We start from the raw sequence: 15,122 nt of genomic DNA, 5'->3' as shown, positions 1-15,122 counted from the left end.
GATAGATAGATAGATAGATAGATAGATAGATAGATAGATAGATAGATGGGAAAGAATAGGATAGGATGGATGGATAGATGGATAGGTGGATGGGTGGGTGGATGGATGTGTGGATGTATGGGACACCCAGATTGATAAGACAGATGACAGTAGGTACATATATAGATAAAGATGAATGAGTGTAACAACTGATTCTCCAGGGGGGAAAAAGTAAGCAGGACATGTTTTTCGGTTAAATCTGTTATTACATTTTTCTCCATTATTCTCTTAAGTCTAGACAATCAACAAAACAATAAAACAAGCTCTAAATTGTGGCATTGACCTGTTTCCAAGGTGTAAATTCTCACAATGAAAATTGAACAATCCACTCTCTGGCTTTAGCACATCCCTGATTCCAGCCAGCTCCATTTTAAAGGAGAATAGTTCTTCATGATTGACAGAAGCCATATAGGGAGAATAGAGGGGTCTCCTCCTCCTTAATCCCCTGGGGGGAAAAAAAACTCTTGGATGTTTCTTGTGTGGCTCTTCTGCCTCTTCATATGTGAGCAGTGAGTCCGTTTAATTCTATTTAATGTAAGATTTCCTATCAAGGCGAGCTCTCCACTTAACAAATACACAAACAGCATTCAGAAACCACTGAGTCCTGGCATTCACAACAGGGACAGCAGAGGGGATTATGTGGAACCCATCTTTGTTTCTATGACCATTTACATTGTTATCTACTCCCACTACCTCCCTGGATTAAAAGAGGTTTGGCTGGAATCACTGTAGTTTCATACCATATCTTTTTCTCATTTTTATTTTTTTTCTTCTAGCTTTGTATTCTTTTTTAATCTGTTCTCTAACAACAGTGATCTGGCTACTGCTTACTAGTGGACCGATGACTGATTCAGGGCTCACTGCCAGTTCAGTAAGAAGTTGCTAAAGTAGAGGGTTAAAGTGTAATTCGTTTCTGTGCCTGGGTGTGTGTTTGTGGGGACGTTATGATATCTAGTGCTTGATGTGGCCTGCATCTTCTAATTACATTCTTTTTTTATCCTTTTAAAATTTTTTTTATTTTTAACATGTATTTTTAAAACTTTGGGTTCCAAATTTTCTCCCTTCCTCCCTCCCCACCCACCCTCATTGAAAAGGCAAGCAACTCAATATAGGCTATACATGTGCAGTTATGCAAAACACTTCCATAGTAGTCAAGTTGTGAAAAACTAATTTTTCCCTTCATCCTATCCTACCCCCCATTTATTCTACTCTCTCTTTTGACCCTGTCCCTCCTCAGAAGTGTTTACTTCTGATTATCCCCTCCCCCAATCTGTCCTCCCTTCTATTAACTCCCTGCTCTCTTGTCCCCTTCCCCCCTTATTTTCCTGTAGGGTAAGACAGATTTCCGTACCCCATTGTGTATGTTATTCCCTCCTTAAGCCAAATCCTATGAGAATAAGATTCACTCATTCCCTCTCACCTTCCCTCATTTCCCCTCCACTGTAAAAGTTCTAATTACATCTTGAGGAAAGTGTATGGCAAGTTTAGGCACGAGACTTGTCTGTGCTCTCTATGTTCTAGCCTCTCTCATTCCTTACTTCCTTATTCACTGTTTTCCAACATTTTTTTCATCATCCTTACCTTCTGCCTTTGAGTTGGAGTTGCCGGGTATCAGATAAAGTACTACCTTAATTTAGTTTTCAAAAGGAAGTGACTGGCTTTCCAAAGCCATATTCCACAGCAAGCTACATCTTTACTGTCACACAAGTGGCTGAAAGATGGAGAAAACACATGATTGAATTTGGCTTTTGGATCATTGAATATAAAAAACCATTTGGTAGAGGAAACCACTGGCATGAAGACTTTGCCCAACAAGGTGTTTCCCTTCCAGATAGAACGTTCAACAAGATTCTTTGAAAGATAAAACAATGGAAATAATCTTGTTTGATACCCTCCCCCCTCCCCAATGTTTGACCTCAGACAAGGCATAAAACTTTGCCAGACATGTTTGCCACAGTTAAGAAGGAAATCCAAGGCAGTGCAAGTTAAGGAGGGATTATCCATGGAGGGTGAGGTCTCTTTGGTGCTCCTGTGTGGATGGCATTAGACTGATGGCATTGAACCCTGAAACATGGCAGAGCCTCCTCAATGAGTGGGCCAGCCAAACAGCATTTGTTGAGGGCTTACTGTTGTCTGATAACTATGCAAAGCACTGGGGATACAAAGAAGAGACAAAAGACAGTGGCTGCCATCAGGGAGCTCATAGTCTAATGGCAAGGCAACACGTAAACAATTATGTACAAACAGTATATGAACAGGATAAACTGAAGGTTGTCTCAGAAAAAATGCAGCGAAATGAAGGAGGACAGGGAAAAGCTTGTTGCAGAAAGTGGAACTTTAGCTGGGACTTGGAGGAAGCCAGGGAAGTCAGGAAATGGAAATGAGGAGGGAGAACATTCCAGGCATGGGGGGTGGCTCCTTAAAAGACGCAGAACTGGATGATGGAATGCTGCATTCTGGGAACAACTAAAGGCCAATCTCACTGGATCAAAGAGTACACAGAGGGAGCAAGGTGTCAGAAGACTGGAAAAGAGAAGGAGTGGCCGCGGTGTGCAGGGCTTAAAAGAGAAATGAAGGAATTTGTGATATTTGATCCTGCAAGTGACAGAGTCACTAGAGCTTACTGAATGATGGTGGGGTGTGTGAAATGGTCAAAATTGTGCTTTAGGAAGATCACTTTGACAGCAGAATGGAGGTGGAACTGGAGGAGGGAGAGAATTGAGGCAGGCAGACCCACCAGCAGCTATGGCAATAGTCCAGGTATGAGGTGATCAGGTCCTATACCAGGATGGGGGCACCAGAGGAGAGAAGGAAGTACTTATGAGAAAAATTGTGAAGGTAAAGATAACGTGACTTGATAACTGATTTGATATGGGGTTAGGAGAGAGGAAGGCATGAGGCAGAGGGAGGAGTTGGGCAAGGCAAGCCCTAAGAAGCTGTGAGTGGCCAGAAAAGGAACTTGGAAGGGAAGGAATAATGCAGGCTGGGGGAACCCTGGGCTATTTGCCAAAGCATGAGCCTAACAGAGGGATGTAGCAGCCAAGGGATTCCCTTGTCTTGGTATACACACATTTGTGGAATCCTTGGAAAGAGACTCAATCAAGCAAAGTCACCCTGAAGAAATTTAAGCATGAAAATTCATGAAATAGTCACATAAAGCTTTGATTTTCTTCACTTGTGAAATGGGAAAATTCTAACACTTACTTTATGAGTTGATAAGAGGACTAATTGAGATAATTAATGTATCAAAGTGCCATACACATAAATGTGTTGTTCAGTCGTATCTGTTGTAGGCAACTCTTCATGACCCCGTTTGGGGTTTTCTTGGCAAAGATACTGGAGTGGTTTGTCATTTCCTTTTCCAGCTCATTTTACAGATGAGGAAACTGAGGCAAACAGGGTTAAATGACTCAAGTGCCCAGGGTCACGTAGCTAATTTGAACTCAGGAAGATAAGTCTTCCTAACTCCAGGCCTAGTGCTCTATACATTGTGACACCTAGCTGCCTTTTATGTAAATGGTAACAATTTTTATTATTGTGATTATTATTATCATGATCCCAAACTTCTTGAAGCAGCTCACATTTTTAATACAAAGACCCTTCCAGTGTTATTGCATGACTTTGAGTCAGGGAATACTATAGATTCCAAAAAATCAAGTTTCATTCCAAGGACAATGGAGAGGTATATGGTGGGCATGGAGAGTCTAAAACACATTTCAAACAAGAACATTTGACAAAGTTGTATAATGGATGTCAGCAAAGAAATGTACGAGTGAAAAGGAAGAGGACTCCATCACACAGTGATAGCCAAGGGTAAGCAGCAGATAGCATCATTGGTAACCCTCCCCCTCCCCATGTCAAGAGAAACCAAAGAAGACCTCAGTATGTTGGGTGACTTCTCTGTGGTGAACTCATGCCTGGCTGGAGCTTTGTCTGCATGGTTTGAGGAAACACTCATGTCAATGAGATTTATATATTTGAGTCTTATTGGACCCTGATGGTGACCCTGGGCTCTCATGGGCTAGATTAATAGAGGAAAAGCTCTAGCAGGTCCTGCCCAGTGGAAAAAAGGTTCAATTACTGCTCCAGAGATGGACAGCATGCCTGTAGTCTGAGGACCTGCCCAACTATGAACAAAGAAACTCATGACCACAAGGCTAGCACTGGGGGATGAAGAAGGCAATGACCATTTTACTCATGAAATTGTTGAAAAAGATGAGGAGAGACAGCCCCTGGGGTTAAAACAAAGATCATTGGGAGTAAGCAAATAAGAAATAGTGTTCTATGCTCAGGGCTGCTTCCATTGGGTTGTTGTGCATAATTAAACAAGCTCAAGGCATAGATTCAAGAATAACAAATAGATTGAAATAGGCAGTGAAAGCCCGAATTGAATAAATAAACCAGACTGCCAACTCAGTGATTTGCAAGGCCTGTTTATCTAGTTTAGGGATTATCTGCTGCCATGGGTCCTGCTCCAGATTGCTTCTTGGGTTGGAGTGGATGGCGTTCAAGGTGGAGGAATGACATTTCACTTGGGGGCAGACATTTTCCTTGGGAATATTGAACTTTGGACTAAAATGTCAGTCAGTCAGTCAACAAGTATTTAACCAGTGTCAGGCACTGTGCTAAGTGCTAGGGATATAGAAAAAAAAATTCCAGAGACGAGGAGCTCGGTCTAATCCTAGAGATAACATGCAAACCATTGTGTACAGATGAGACACACACAGTAAATTGGAACTCATCAGTAAAGGGAAGGCATTTGCACTCAGGGGAAGCAGGCAAAGGCTTTCTATAGAAGGCGGGATTTTAGGTGGGACTTGAAGGAAGAATTGGGAGGTCCCAGGATTACTTTTGGTTTCTAAACAGACATTGGTCTGGTTACATCCACCTCAGCCTGGTTCCCCAGGAGCTAAGATAGTGGAAAAAGAAGCCCTCCTTCCTCCTATTCCTCCAAGTCTGAGAGGTGGTGAGAGTTGATTCAGACACATCTTTAGACAAAATCAGAATTTTGCTTCTCGATTTCCAGAACCTCAAAGGGTTTTGCTGGGCCAGGAAACCTGTTACAATGGAGAGAGAACAAAGCTGCATGTAAAGGTTTGGGTGCAAGACCACATACTACATTCCTCCTGCACCTTCTATTTATTACTGGCCTATGGACAAGATGAAGATTCTAATGAGTCCAAAACTGACCCCAATCTACTGGTCATACAGGAGCAAAGACAAAGGTGACACCACAAGACTCCTTCTGGATGGAGTCTACACCATCTCTGAGGTCATACACACCCAACAAATTGTGGATTCTGTCAGGAGGAATCTTGCAAGAGTTTGACACATTCTCATACAAGATGATGACCAAGATGAGGGCAGTGGATCAGCTGGGTGGTCTGGTGAATCGGTCTAACCCTGACCTGAGCTTTCCCACCTCATTCTGTGCCTTTTCCATTTGGAATCTTCCCACGGCCCCCATATTCAATGAATTGTCAGGTATCCTTAATTGTACCCCCATATCATCTCTTGGGTTTGACCTCTTCTCTTGATTCACACATTGCCACTCTAATTTGTGTCATAGTCACCTTTCCCCTGAAATATTAGAATAGCTTCTCAGTTGGTCATCTTGATTCCAAGCTCACCCTTTTTTCAAAGGATCTTCCATGTAGCCACCAAACAGGTCTCCTCAAGCCTCGTGTAATTCTTCTCAAGAAGCTACAGTGATTCCCTGTTGCCTCTAGGATCCAGTATAAGTTTTTCCATTTAGCATTAAGCCTTTCATGACCTGGTTCCAGGTAAGCTGTGCTGGGTTCTTCTCCATTACTCTCTCCACACCACGTGACCTACTTCTTCTTCGCCAAACTTGGAAATCCAACTCTTGTTGCCATGTTTTTGCCTGACTTGCTCCATATCCCCACTTCTGACTTAGAATCATTAGCTTCCTTCCAGTCTCAGATTTAGTGAACCTCCTGTTCAAAGCCATTCCTGATCCCTCCAGGTGAAGAGCCCCTTCACCCCTGTTTTATATCTATGTATATACACCTTGTAGCCACCAGGACACTACAACACTCCTTGTGAGCAAGGGCCATTTCATTTTTATCTTTGTATCCCTGGCACCAGCACAGTTCACGGAAGAGGGGAAATGGATTGTTAGGTGAGTGCAACAGCAAATATACTGGTAACACCAGATTTTATGAACAGCTAGGTGGCTCAGTGGATAGAGGAGCTGGGGCTTGAAGTCAGGAAGACCTGAGTTCAAATTTGACCTCAGACACTTACTAGCTATATGACCTTGGGCAAGTCACTTAACCTCTGTCTGACTCAGTTTCCTCATCTGTAAAATGAGGGTGACAATAGCACCTACTTCCAAGGGTTGTTGTAAGGATCAAATGAGGTAATATTTATAATGCTCCTGGCACATAGTAGGTATTCAATAACTACCTATTTCCTTACTTCCATAGATTGCATGAAAAAGTTTAAAGTATAAAAAGACTAGAAAGTAGGAAGGGACCAGGTTGGGAATAGCCTTAAATGTCAACCAGTGAACTTTGTATTTGAGCCTAGAAGCAATGGGCAGCTATTGAAGTTTATTGAGCAGAAGAGTGATGTGGTTAAGCCTCCATTTTACAAAAAAAAAGTGTTTTGACAGCTGTGTAGAGAATGGATTGAAGTGGGGGAGGGGTAGGCAGGGAGAGACTTGAGGCAAGGGAGAGCTATTATATGACTAGGGCAATAACCCAGGGGAGAGAAGATGAGAATTTGAACATGCAAATGGAGAAAACTCTGTGTTTGGGAGAGAAGTTGGGAAAGTAGAAATGACGCGATTTAGTAACTCATTAGATAGATGGAGTGAGAGAGTGAAGAGTCCAAAAGAATACTGAGGTCATCAGTCTAGGCAGCACTTCTTAAACTGTGGGTCACAACCCCATTCCCACAGTTTAAGAAGTGCTGAAGGGGTTGAGAGTGGAAACAGTTTAAGAAGCCCTGGTCTAGGATACTGGGAGGATGGGGTTACCCTCAACAGTCATAGAGAAGTTTGGAGGAGGGAAGGATTGGGGGAAAGATCAAGCATTTAGTTTTGGACACATGGAGTTTAAGATGCCTAGGGGACATTCGGTTCTAAATGTCCAATAAGCAGTTGGAGATACAGGATTGGGTCTCAAAAGGCAAACTATAGCTGGTCAGACAGTCCTGGGAATCTCCTTCAGGGAGGTGATAATTGAGCCCATGGGAACTGATGAGACTGTCAAAGGAGATAGAATAGAGAGAGGTCCTAGAACACAGCCTTCAAGGGTACGTGACAGATGCATGGTATCCAGTAAAGGAGACTGAGATGGAATGGTCGGGCGGGTAGGAGGAGAACCAAGAGAGAGCAGGACCATGAAAGCCCTAGAACAGCAAAGGGGTGGGAAGGGTATCCATGCAATGAGATTGTTAAAACTGTGGAAAATAGAGATGAAGAGAAGGTAGATAATTAAAACATGGTAGTTGGGTCTTTCCTGAAACATTGGTATAGAGAAGCAATTAGGACAGCCAGACCCCCGGCTGGGAGATTTTTCAGGGCAGCAATGTGGTAGATGAGGTTGTAGAAGAATGGCTGGACAAGTTGTAGTATATGATTGTGATGGATACTACTGTGCTATAAGAAGTGACGAGCTTGATGATCCTAGAAAAGTATGAAGAAACTTGCGTGAAATAATGAGTGAAATGAGCAGAACCAAGAGAATGCTGTATACAGTAACAACAATATTGTTTTAAGAATGACTTTGAGTGGATAAGTTATTTTAACTATTCTAAATACCCAAATTAACTATAAAGTACATATGAAGAGAGACTATCTATATCCAGAGAAAGAACTGATAAATAGAAGTATGCATAGAATAATTTTACATACACACACACACCCTTATTTGTGTCTAATGGTAGTTATCTTGAGGGCAGGAGGGGGAGAAAAAAAAGGAAAAAAACAAAAAAAAGGAAAAAAGTTACATGATAACTTTATTATATATTTAAAAGGAATAGGAAGTTATACATAATAGATTTGCAGTTTCATGTACAGTCATCTTTTTTTTTTCCTATTCTACTATGTCATGGAAATGCTTGTTTTATCTCAAGTTCAAAATAAAATAAAACCTAAAATTAAAAAAGAAAATAAAAAATAGGATTGAGCACTATATATGCAATTTTATAATTCTGAAATTGACAAATGAATAAGCTTAAAATAATCACAGAAGAGGATATGTTGAAAATTTGAGAAGTAATAGATAAATTGAAAACAAAAAGAATATAAAACTAATCAAAATTAAAAGTTTATTATTTGAAAAGACTAAAAAAAACTGATAAAGTCATTAGATAATCTAATTAAAAGGGAAAAAATCAAATTACCAAAAACAATTTAGACAAAGAAAATCACAACAGAGATGAAAGAAAATAATTATCAGATACTAAGATTCACAAAAAAGATTTAAGAATAGAGCAATATGTATAAAGTATAAAAGGCCCATTAACAGAATATGAAATAAGAAATTTTACAACTGTCAAATTTCATAAAAAGAAATTGTATTAGCTGTAAAGGAATTATAAAGGGGAGAGGAAACACTCTGGCCCAGAAGGGTTTACATGTTAATTATATCAAACTTTTAGAAAATAATTAGTGACTATACTACACAAATTGTTCTCAAAATTAGAAAAAAAAATTCTACCAAATTTGTTTTGTGAGATAAATATACAGTTATCTCTTCCACATCACAGAGGTTTGAGGTGTGGCACCCCCATGATCTGGAAAAAAAGTTTGGCTCTCCTTTCATACCAGAGAAATCTGAATTAGTATGGTGTTAAAAGATAAAATATGTTGATATTATATAATGCTATACCTATATTTTATGCATTTGCCAGTTTCTAAACTTTTTCTGTCATCTGCTGGCCTTTGCCTATCATCTGCCACTTCTGCAAAACTCCCCCCAAACCCCCATTTAATTTCTTATGCCAACCCAAAAGGTATAGAAACTGTGATGGGGAAAGTAGAGATGTGGAAGGCATAACTCTAGTTCTAATACCTCAGCACCTGGGGCCTCCCCACCAAGGAGTCCCCAATCACCTCCTCAACCTAGACTAGCCTTGTGTCCCTGATCCCCCTCGGTAAGTTCCTCCTGGGGCCTCCATGCTGTGAATAGAGGCCAGGCTGGCATGCTCTCATTCTCCTCCTCATCCTGTTCTAAACTTCCAGACTTTAAAAACATGGCTCCATGCCATGTAATTTTATCCGCACTCACACTCCACCTTTCAGCTCCCTTTTGTATATTGTCTTCCTCATTACATTGTAACCTTCTTGAAGACAGGGACTATTTCTCTTTTTGCCTGTATTTGTATCCCCAACACTTAACACAATGCCTGACATGTAATAATCACTTAATAAATACTTGTTTCCTTTCTTCCTTCTCAACCCGGGAAAGATAAGGCAAAGAGAGATAACTATAGATTGATATTGCTAATGAATCTTGATTCCAAAATTTAAAATAAAATCCTGAACACCTCCCCCCCAAACTACATTAATATACCTAATTATTCACTATAATTGAGTATCTACCAAAAATGTAAGGATATTTTAGTATTAAGGAAACAATTACCGTAATTAATCATAATAGAAAACAATACCCCAAATTGCATGAATAAATCAATTTATACAAAAAAGACCTTTGACAACAGGCAACATTCATCTATATGTTTTCAGGATTTTATTTTAAATTTTGGAATCAAGATTCATTAGCAATATCGGAACCCCATTGAGTTTTATTTCCCATGTCTCCCTTCCTGAGTTCAAGTAAGTATGTCCTCAAATGATTGAGTCTTTGTGAAGAGAAGAAGAAATGGAGATGGGAGATCATAGGGTTTCTCTGTCTCTCTGTCTCTGTAATTCTATTTCTGTCTCTGTTTCTCTGATTCTCTCTCTCCTCTCTCTCTCTCTCTCTCTCTCTCTCTCTCTCTCTCTCTCTCTCTCTGTCACCCACTCACATACACACAGAGTGAGTTGGTGGCACCTAGCATAAATACTTTTGGCTGCTTTTGTTACTTTCAAGGATAACCTGCTGACTTAGCTTTTTCTGATTCAGTTTTTTGGGCCATTACAGGTACTGGTATCATATGGATGAATGAAGTCCTCTGCTTTGGAAAAGAACTGTCTCTAGAGAAATGCTTGTTCAAAGGTTGGGGTGTGACCAACTGTAACCACAACGAGGATGCTGGGGTCACCTGCAAGGTGTGACACCATCCTCTTCCTCCTAAATTGAGCACAAGGACCTCCTTCGAAGGCACTCCTTTTTTCCAACTGGGCATGAAAATCTTTCACCATATCACATTTTATAGAGGCATAACAGACAGACAGATGTTTTGCCTGGAGAGTCCTGGTGGATGGTTTTGTCATTTGCCACTGACTCCTTTTAACACCACGGGCACCGCTCTATGACCCAATTATTGAAAGGGCATCACCTATATTTTGAAGGGCATTTCAATTGGACGCTTCTGGTTGAATAGTGAATGGAATTTCCTTAAGGGCAGAGTCTGATTTGCTTTTGCCTTTCTATCCCTAGTACCAGAGATAGGACCCTGAAAATAGTAGTCATTCAGTAAATGGTTAAGTCAAATAGGAGCTCCTCAGGGGAGGGATTGTTTGTTGTTTTTCTTTGTATCCTCAGCACTTAGCATAGTGCTTGGCACCTAGTAGGTACTTAATAAATGTTAGGTGTCTGACTGGCTGACTAACTAGTACAGCTGATAGACATTATCACCAGACTCTAGTTTATAAAAAGTCCTTATCACTTCTCTAGTACTTTGGGGCATTGTAGAAGAGCTTTGTTCACACCAGATATAGTGAGAATTGTTGTCTCCATCTTACACACACTAGGAAAATGAGATGAAAGGAGAACAACTGATTCACCTGTGAAAACGCCAACTAAGTGTCAGATCCAGGGCTGGCACCCAAGACCTTGAACCACATGCCTAAATCTCTTTTCACTACATCATACTCTAATGACTTTTCTTCAAACCAACTATCCTGGTTTTATTGACCTGAATGGTCAAGAGATTGGGATGAACTTTGGTCATGCCCATTCCACTAAATCCCAGTCATTCATCCTAAAAAGAAAAGGAGAAGAGCCAAGATGGGCAGCAACCCAGATGAATTCTACCAACATGCCCCTCCAAACAACCTTAAAATGACTCCTCAAATCAAATTTTGGAGTGGCAGAGCCAACAAAAGGTCAGAGGGAGACATTTTCCAGACAATATAACTTGGGAGGTTAGCAGGAAAGGTCTGTGACACTGGAGTGGAGGCCTGTCCAGAGTGTATGCACAGGGTAACAGCACCAACAGCAGCTCTGGGACCTCTCAAAGATGGTTAAGGGAATTGGACAATCAGAATTGCAGGTGACCATTTGCTGGCACTGGGTACATTTAGCATTGATAGGCAACTCTATTGCTGGCACTGGGTACATTTGGCATTGATAGGCAACTCTAAGCAATTCTGTGTCACAATTCCAGGGCAGATAGGATCTCTTGTCATCAACCACAAGGTAGTAGGAGCCTTGGTCACAGTTCCAACACAGAAAGAAACACTAGTACCTGAAGCTTTAGGGGAACAGGGGGCCTAGTCACAGTTCAGGGCCCAAAGAAATGTTAGTGTTTGTGACTGCAGGACACCAGGGGCCCTTATTGGATAAAAGCAAGATCATAGACCAGGAAAATGGTGACTACACTTCTCCCCAAATCACACCACCTTAGAATCACCAAAAACTTGCAGACCCCAATAGTAGTTCTGAAAACAACAGCATGGAAAAGCCTAAAGCTTGGCACAATGCCTCCCCACCTCCAGGTGAGCAGAGCCCGACTTTAACATATAGTTAAAAGTCAAAAAATAGGCTGGGGAGATGAACAAACAAGGGAAAGAGTATTAGATCATAAAAAGCTGTTATGGTGTCAAGGAAGACCAACACACAAAATCCGATAATGACAACATAAAAACAACTACAACCAAAGCCTCAAAGAAAAATGCTAATTGGATTGAAGTCTAACAAGAATTCCTGGAGAAATTAAAGAGATAAGAGTGGTGTGGGAAAGTTGGGAAAAGAAATGAGAGTAATTCAAGAAAATTATGAAAAGTGAATTAGCAGCTTGGTGAAAGAGGCACAAAAAAGGAGATGAAAATAACACCTTTAAAAAAAAAAGCAGAATTGACCTAATGATAAAAGAGGCACAAAAATTCATTGAAAAAAGAACTCCTTAAAAAGTAAAATAAGTTAAATGGAAAAGAAGGTATAAAAGCTCACTAATTCCTTAAAAATTAGAATTGGACAAGTGAAAGCTAATGATTCTGCGAAACATTACAAGACAATAAGATAAAATGAAATAAAAATTTAAAAAAAGAAGAAAATCTGAAATATTTCATCAGGAAAAAAAAACTTATCTAGAATGCAGATTGATGAGAGGTAATTTAAGAATTTTGGATTATGTGAAAGCCATGATCAAGAAATTATGAAGAAAAAAAAGAAAAATAAATTATCAAGGAAAACTGCCCCAATATCTTAGGGTTTGAGTTGATTATGTTGAGACAATCTCAAAAAAAAAATTAAGGGGTGAAAAAGAGGTACACGTTTGGAGAAGAGGGAATTTAGAGGTAGAATGGGGAAATTTTTCTTATGTAAAAGAGGCATGCAAAGAAATGCTTTCATAATGGAGGGGAAAATGGGGGTGGGTTGGCAATATTTGAACCTTACTCTCTTTGGAATTGGTTCTAAAAGTGATGAATATATAATAATAATAATAAAGGAGGGGGCAGATTAAAAGAGGCAGTGGTCAGAGACAAAACAAGCTTTTGAAGAGGAACAGGATAAAAAGAGAGAGAAGGATAAACAGAAGAAACTATGATGGAGGGAAATAGTGATTATAACTGTGAATAAGAATGGGATGAACTCATTCATAAAATGAAAAGGGAGAGCAGAAGGTATTAGAAACTAGAATCCAACAATATGTTGCTTACAAGACACGTAGTTGAAACCTAAAGACATGCACAGTTAAAAGGCTAGAGCAGAATCTATTATGTTTAAGCTGAAGTGAAAAAAAAGGCAGGGGTACTAATCATGATCTCAGACAAAGCAAAAGCAAAGATAGACCTAACTAAAAGAGATATTCAGGGAAACTACATTTTGCTAAATGGTCATATAAATTTTTACAGGTTTCTCTGATAAAGGTCTCATTTATCAAATATATAGGAAACTGAGTTAAATTTATAAAAATAAGAATCATTTCCTAATTAATATATTGTCAAAGGACTTGAACAGACAGCTTTCAGAAGAAGAAATTAAAGCTATCTGTAGTTATATAAAAATGTTCTAAATCACAATTGATTAAAGAAATACAAATTAAAAGAACTCTGGGGTACCCCATCATACTTATCAGACACGACAAAGGCCAGAGGAGTTGAGCAGAAATAGGTAGACTACTAAACTGTTGGAGGAGTTATGAACTAGTCCAATAATTCTAGAGAACAATTTAGAACTATTCTTAAAGGTCTATAAAACTGTGCATACCATGACTGGGTCTGTAACCCAAAGAGATAGAAGAAAAAGGAAAAGGATTTATATTCAAAAATATTTATAGCAGTTCTTTTTGTGGTGATAAAGAATTGGAAATTGAGGGGATGCTTATTAATTGGGAAATGGTAACAAGTTACGGCATAAGATTGTGATGGAGTGATATTATGCCATAAGAAATGACAAGGCAAATGTACAAAAATATTTATAGCAGCTCTTTTTGTGGTGGCCAAGAATTGAAAATTGAGAGGATGCCCATCAATTGGAGAACGGCTCAACAAGTTGTGGTATATGAATGTAATAGAATACTATTATGCTATAAGAAATGATGAACAGGCTGATTTCAGAAAAACCTTGAAAGAATTGTATGGTCTAATGCTGAGTGAAGTAAGCAAAACCAAGAGAATGTTGTGCACAATAATGGCCACATTGTACAGTGATTAATATTGGTAAACTTAGCCCTTCCCAGTAATACAAGGATCTAAGACTTCTCCAAAGGCCTCGTGATGGAAAATGCTATCCACATCCAAAGAAAGAACTATGGAGTTTGAATGCAGATCGAAGCATACTATTTACTAGTTTTTTTTCTCTTCTGTTGAGTTTTGTTTCCTCTTTCTGGTGGTTCTGTCTATTGGTTCTAATTCTTACTTAGAACATCACTAATGTGAAGATATGTTTAATAGGAATTTATATGTGTAGCCTATATCAAATTGTGTACCGTCTTGGGGAGGGTGGTGGGGAAGAAAGGGGAGAAAAGTTTTAAACTAAAAAGCATATGGAGGTGATTGCTGATAAATCAAAATAACTTAATAAAATAAAATAAAATAAACTCACCTGAGCCCTGAACCAGATTACAATGTAATTGGGAACAAATAAGTCAAATTACAGTACAACACACACACAAAAAGAAATGACAAGGGAAGTGGTTTCTGAAAAACATGGAAAGACTTACATGAACTGATTCAAAGTGAAGTGAGAAAGATCAGGACATCATTGTGCACAGGTAGCAATGTTGTAATAATGATCAACTGTGTTGTAATGTTGTAATAATATTGTTGTGGCAATAATAATCAACTCTGAAAGACTTGGCAACTCTGATCAATACAATGATCCAAGATTATTCCAAAGAACTCATTATGAAAAATGCTATTTACCTCCAGAGAGAGAACTGATGAATTGTAAATGCAAATTTAAGTATGACTTTCTTGCTTTCTTTATTTTTTTCATTGCTTTTTATGATATGGCTAACATGGAAATGTGTTTTACATGATTTAACATGTATATAATATCCTTTTGCTTGCCTTCTCAGTGGAAAGAGAGAAATGAGAGGGGAGGGAGAGAATTTGGAGCTTAAAATTTAAAAGAATGTTAAGAACAAACAAAAAATAAATTTATTGTTTAAAAATAAAAAGAAAAGCAATTTATGTAGGGTTTTCTGGCTTCTAAATCTGTATCTCTGTCTACAAAGTCTTTTCAACATTAGGACAAATTTAATATAATTTACATAAGAAA

General features: G+C 39.1%; 1 protein-coding gene across 6 annotated transcripts in view; it reads left to right on the top strand.

Moving 5' to 3' along the window:
- MSR1 (macrophage scavenger receptor 1) overlaps positions 1-12,103 on the top strand; it is a 79,669-nt gene extending 67,566 nt beyond the window's left edge. For all 6 annotated transcript variants that reach the window (XM_027853724.1, XM_027853719.1, XM_027853722.1 and 3 more), the window contains one exon: positions 10,155-12,103. In XM_027853724.1, coding sequence (XP_027709525.1) covers positions 10,155-10,288 — 134 coding nt within the window. In that variant the 3' untranslated portion in view covers positions 10,289-12,103. The remainder of the gene's footprint in view (positions 1-10,154) is intronic.
- Positions 12,104-15,122: the final 3,019 nt, after the last annotated feature.

The sequence above is a fragment of the Vombatus ursinus genome, unplaced genomic scaffold, assembly GCF_900497805.2.
Source record: "Vombatus ursinus unplaced genomic scaffold, bare-nosed wombat genome assembly UNPS02010193.1, whole genome shotgun sequence".
Taxonomy (NCBI): Eukaryota; Metazoa; Chordata; class Mammalia; order Diprotodontia; family Vombatidae; genus Vombatus; species Vombatus ursinus.
This window is presented reverse-complemented; position numbering and strand designations above follow the sequence as displayed.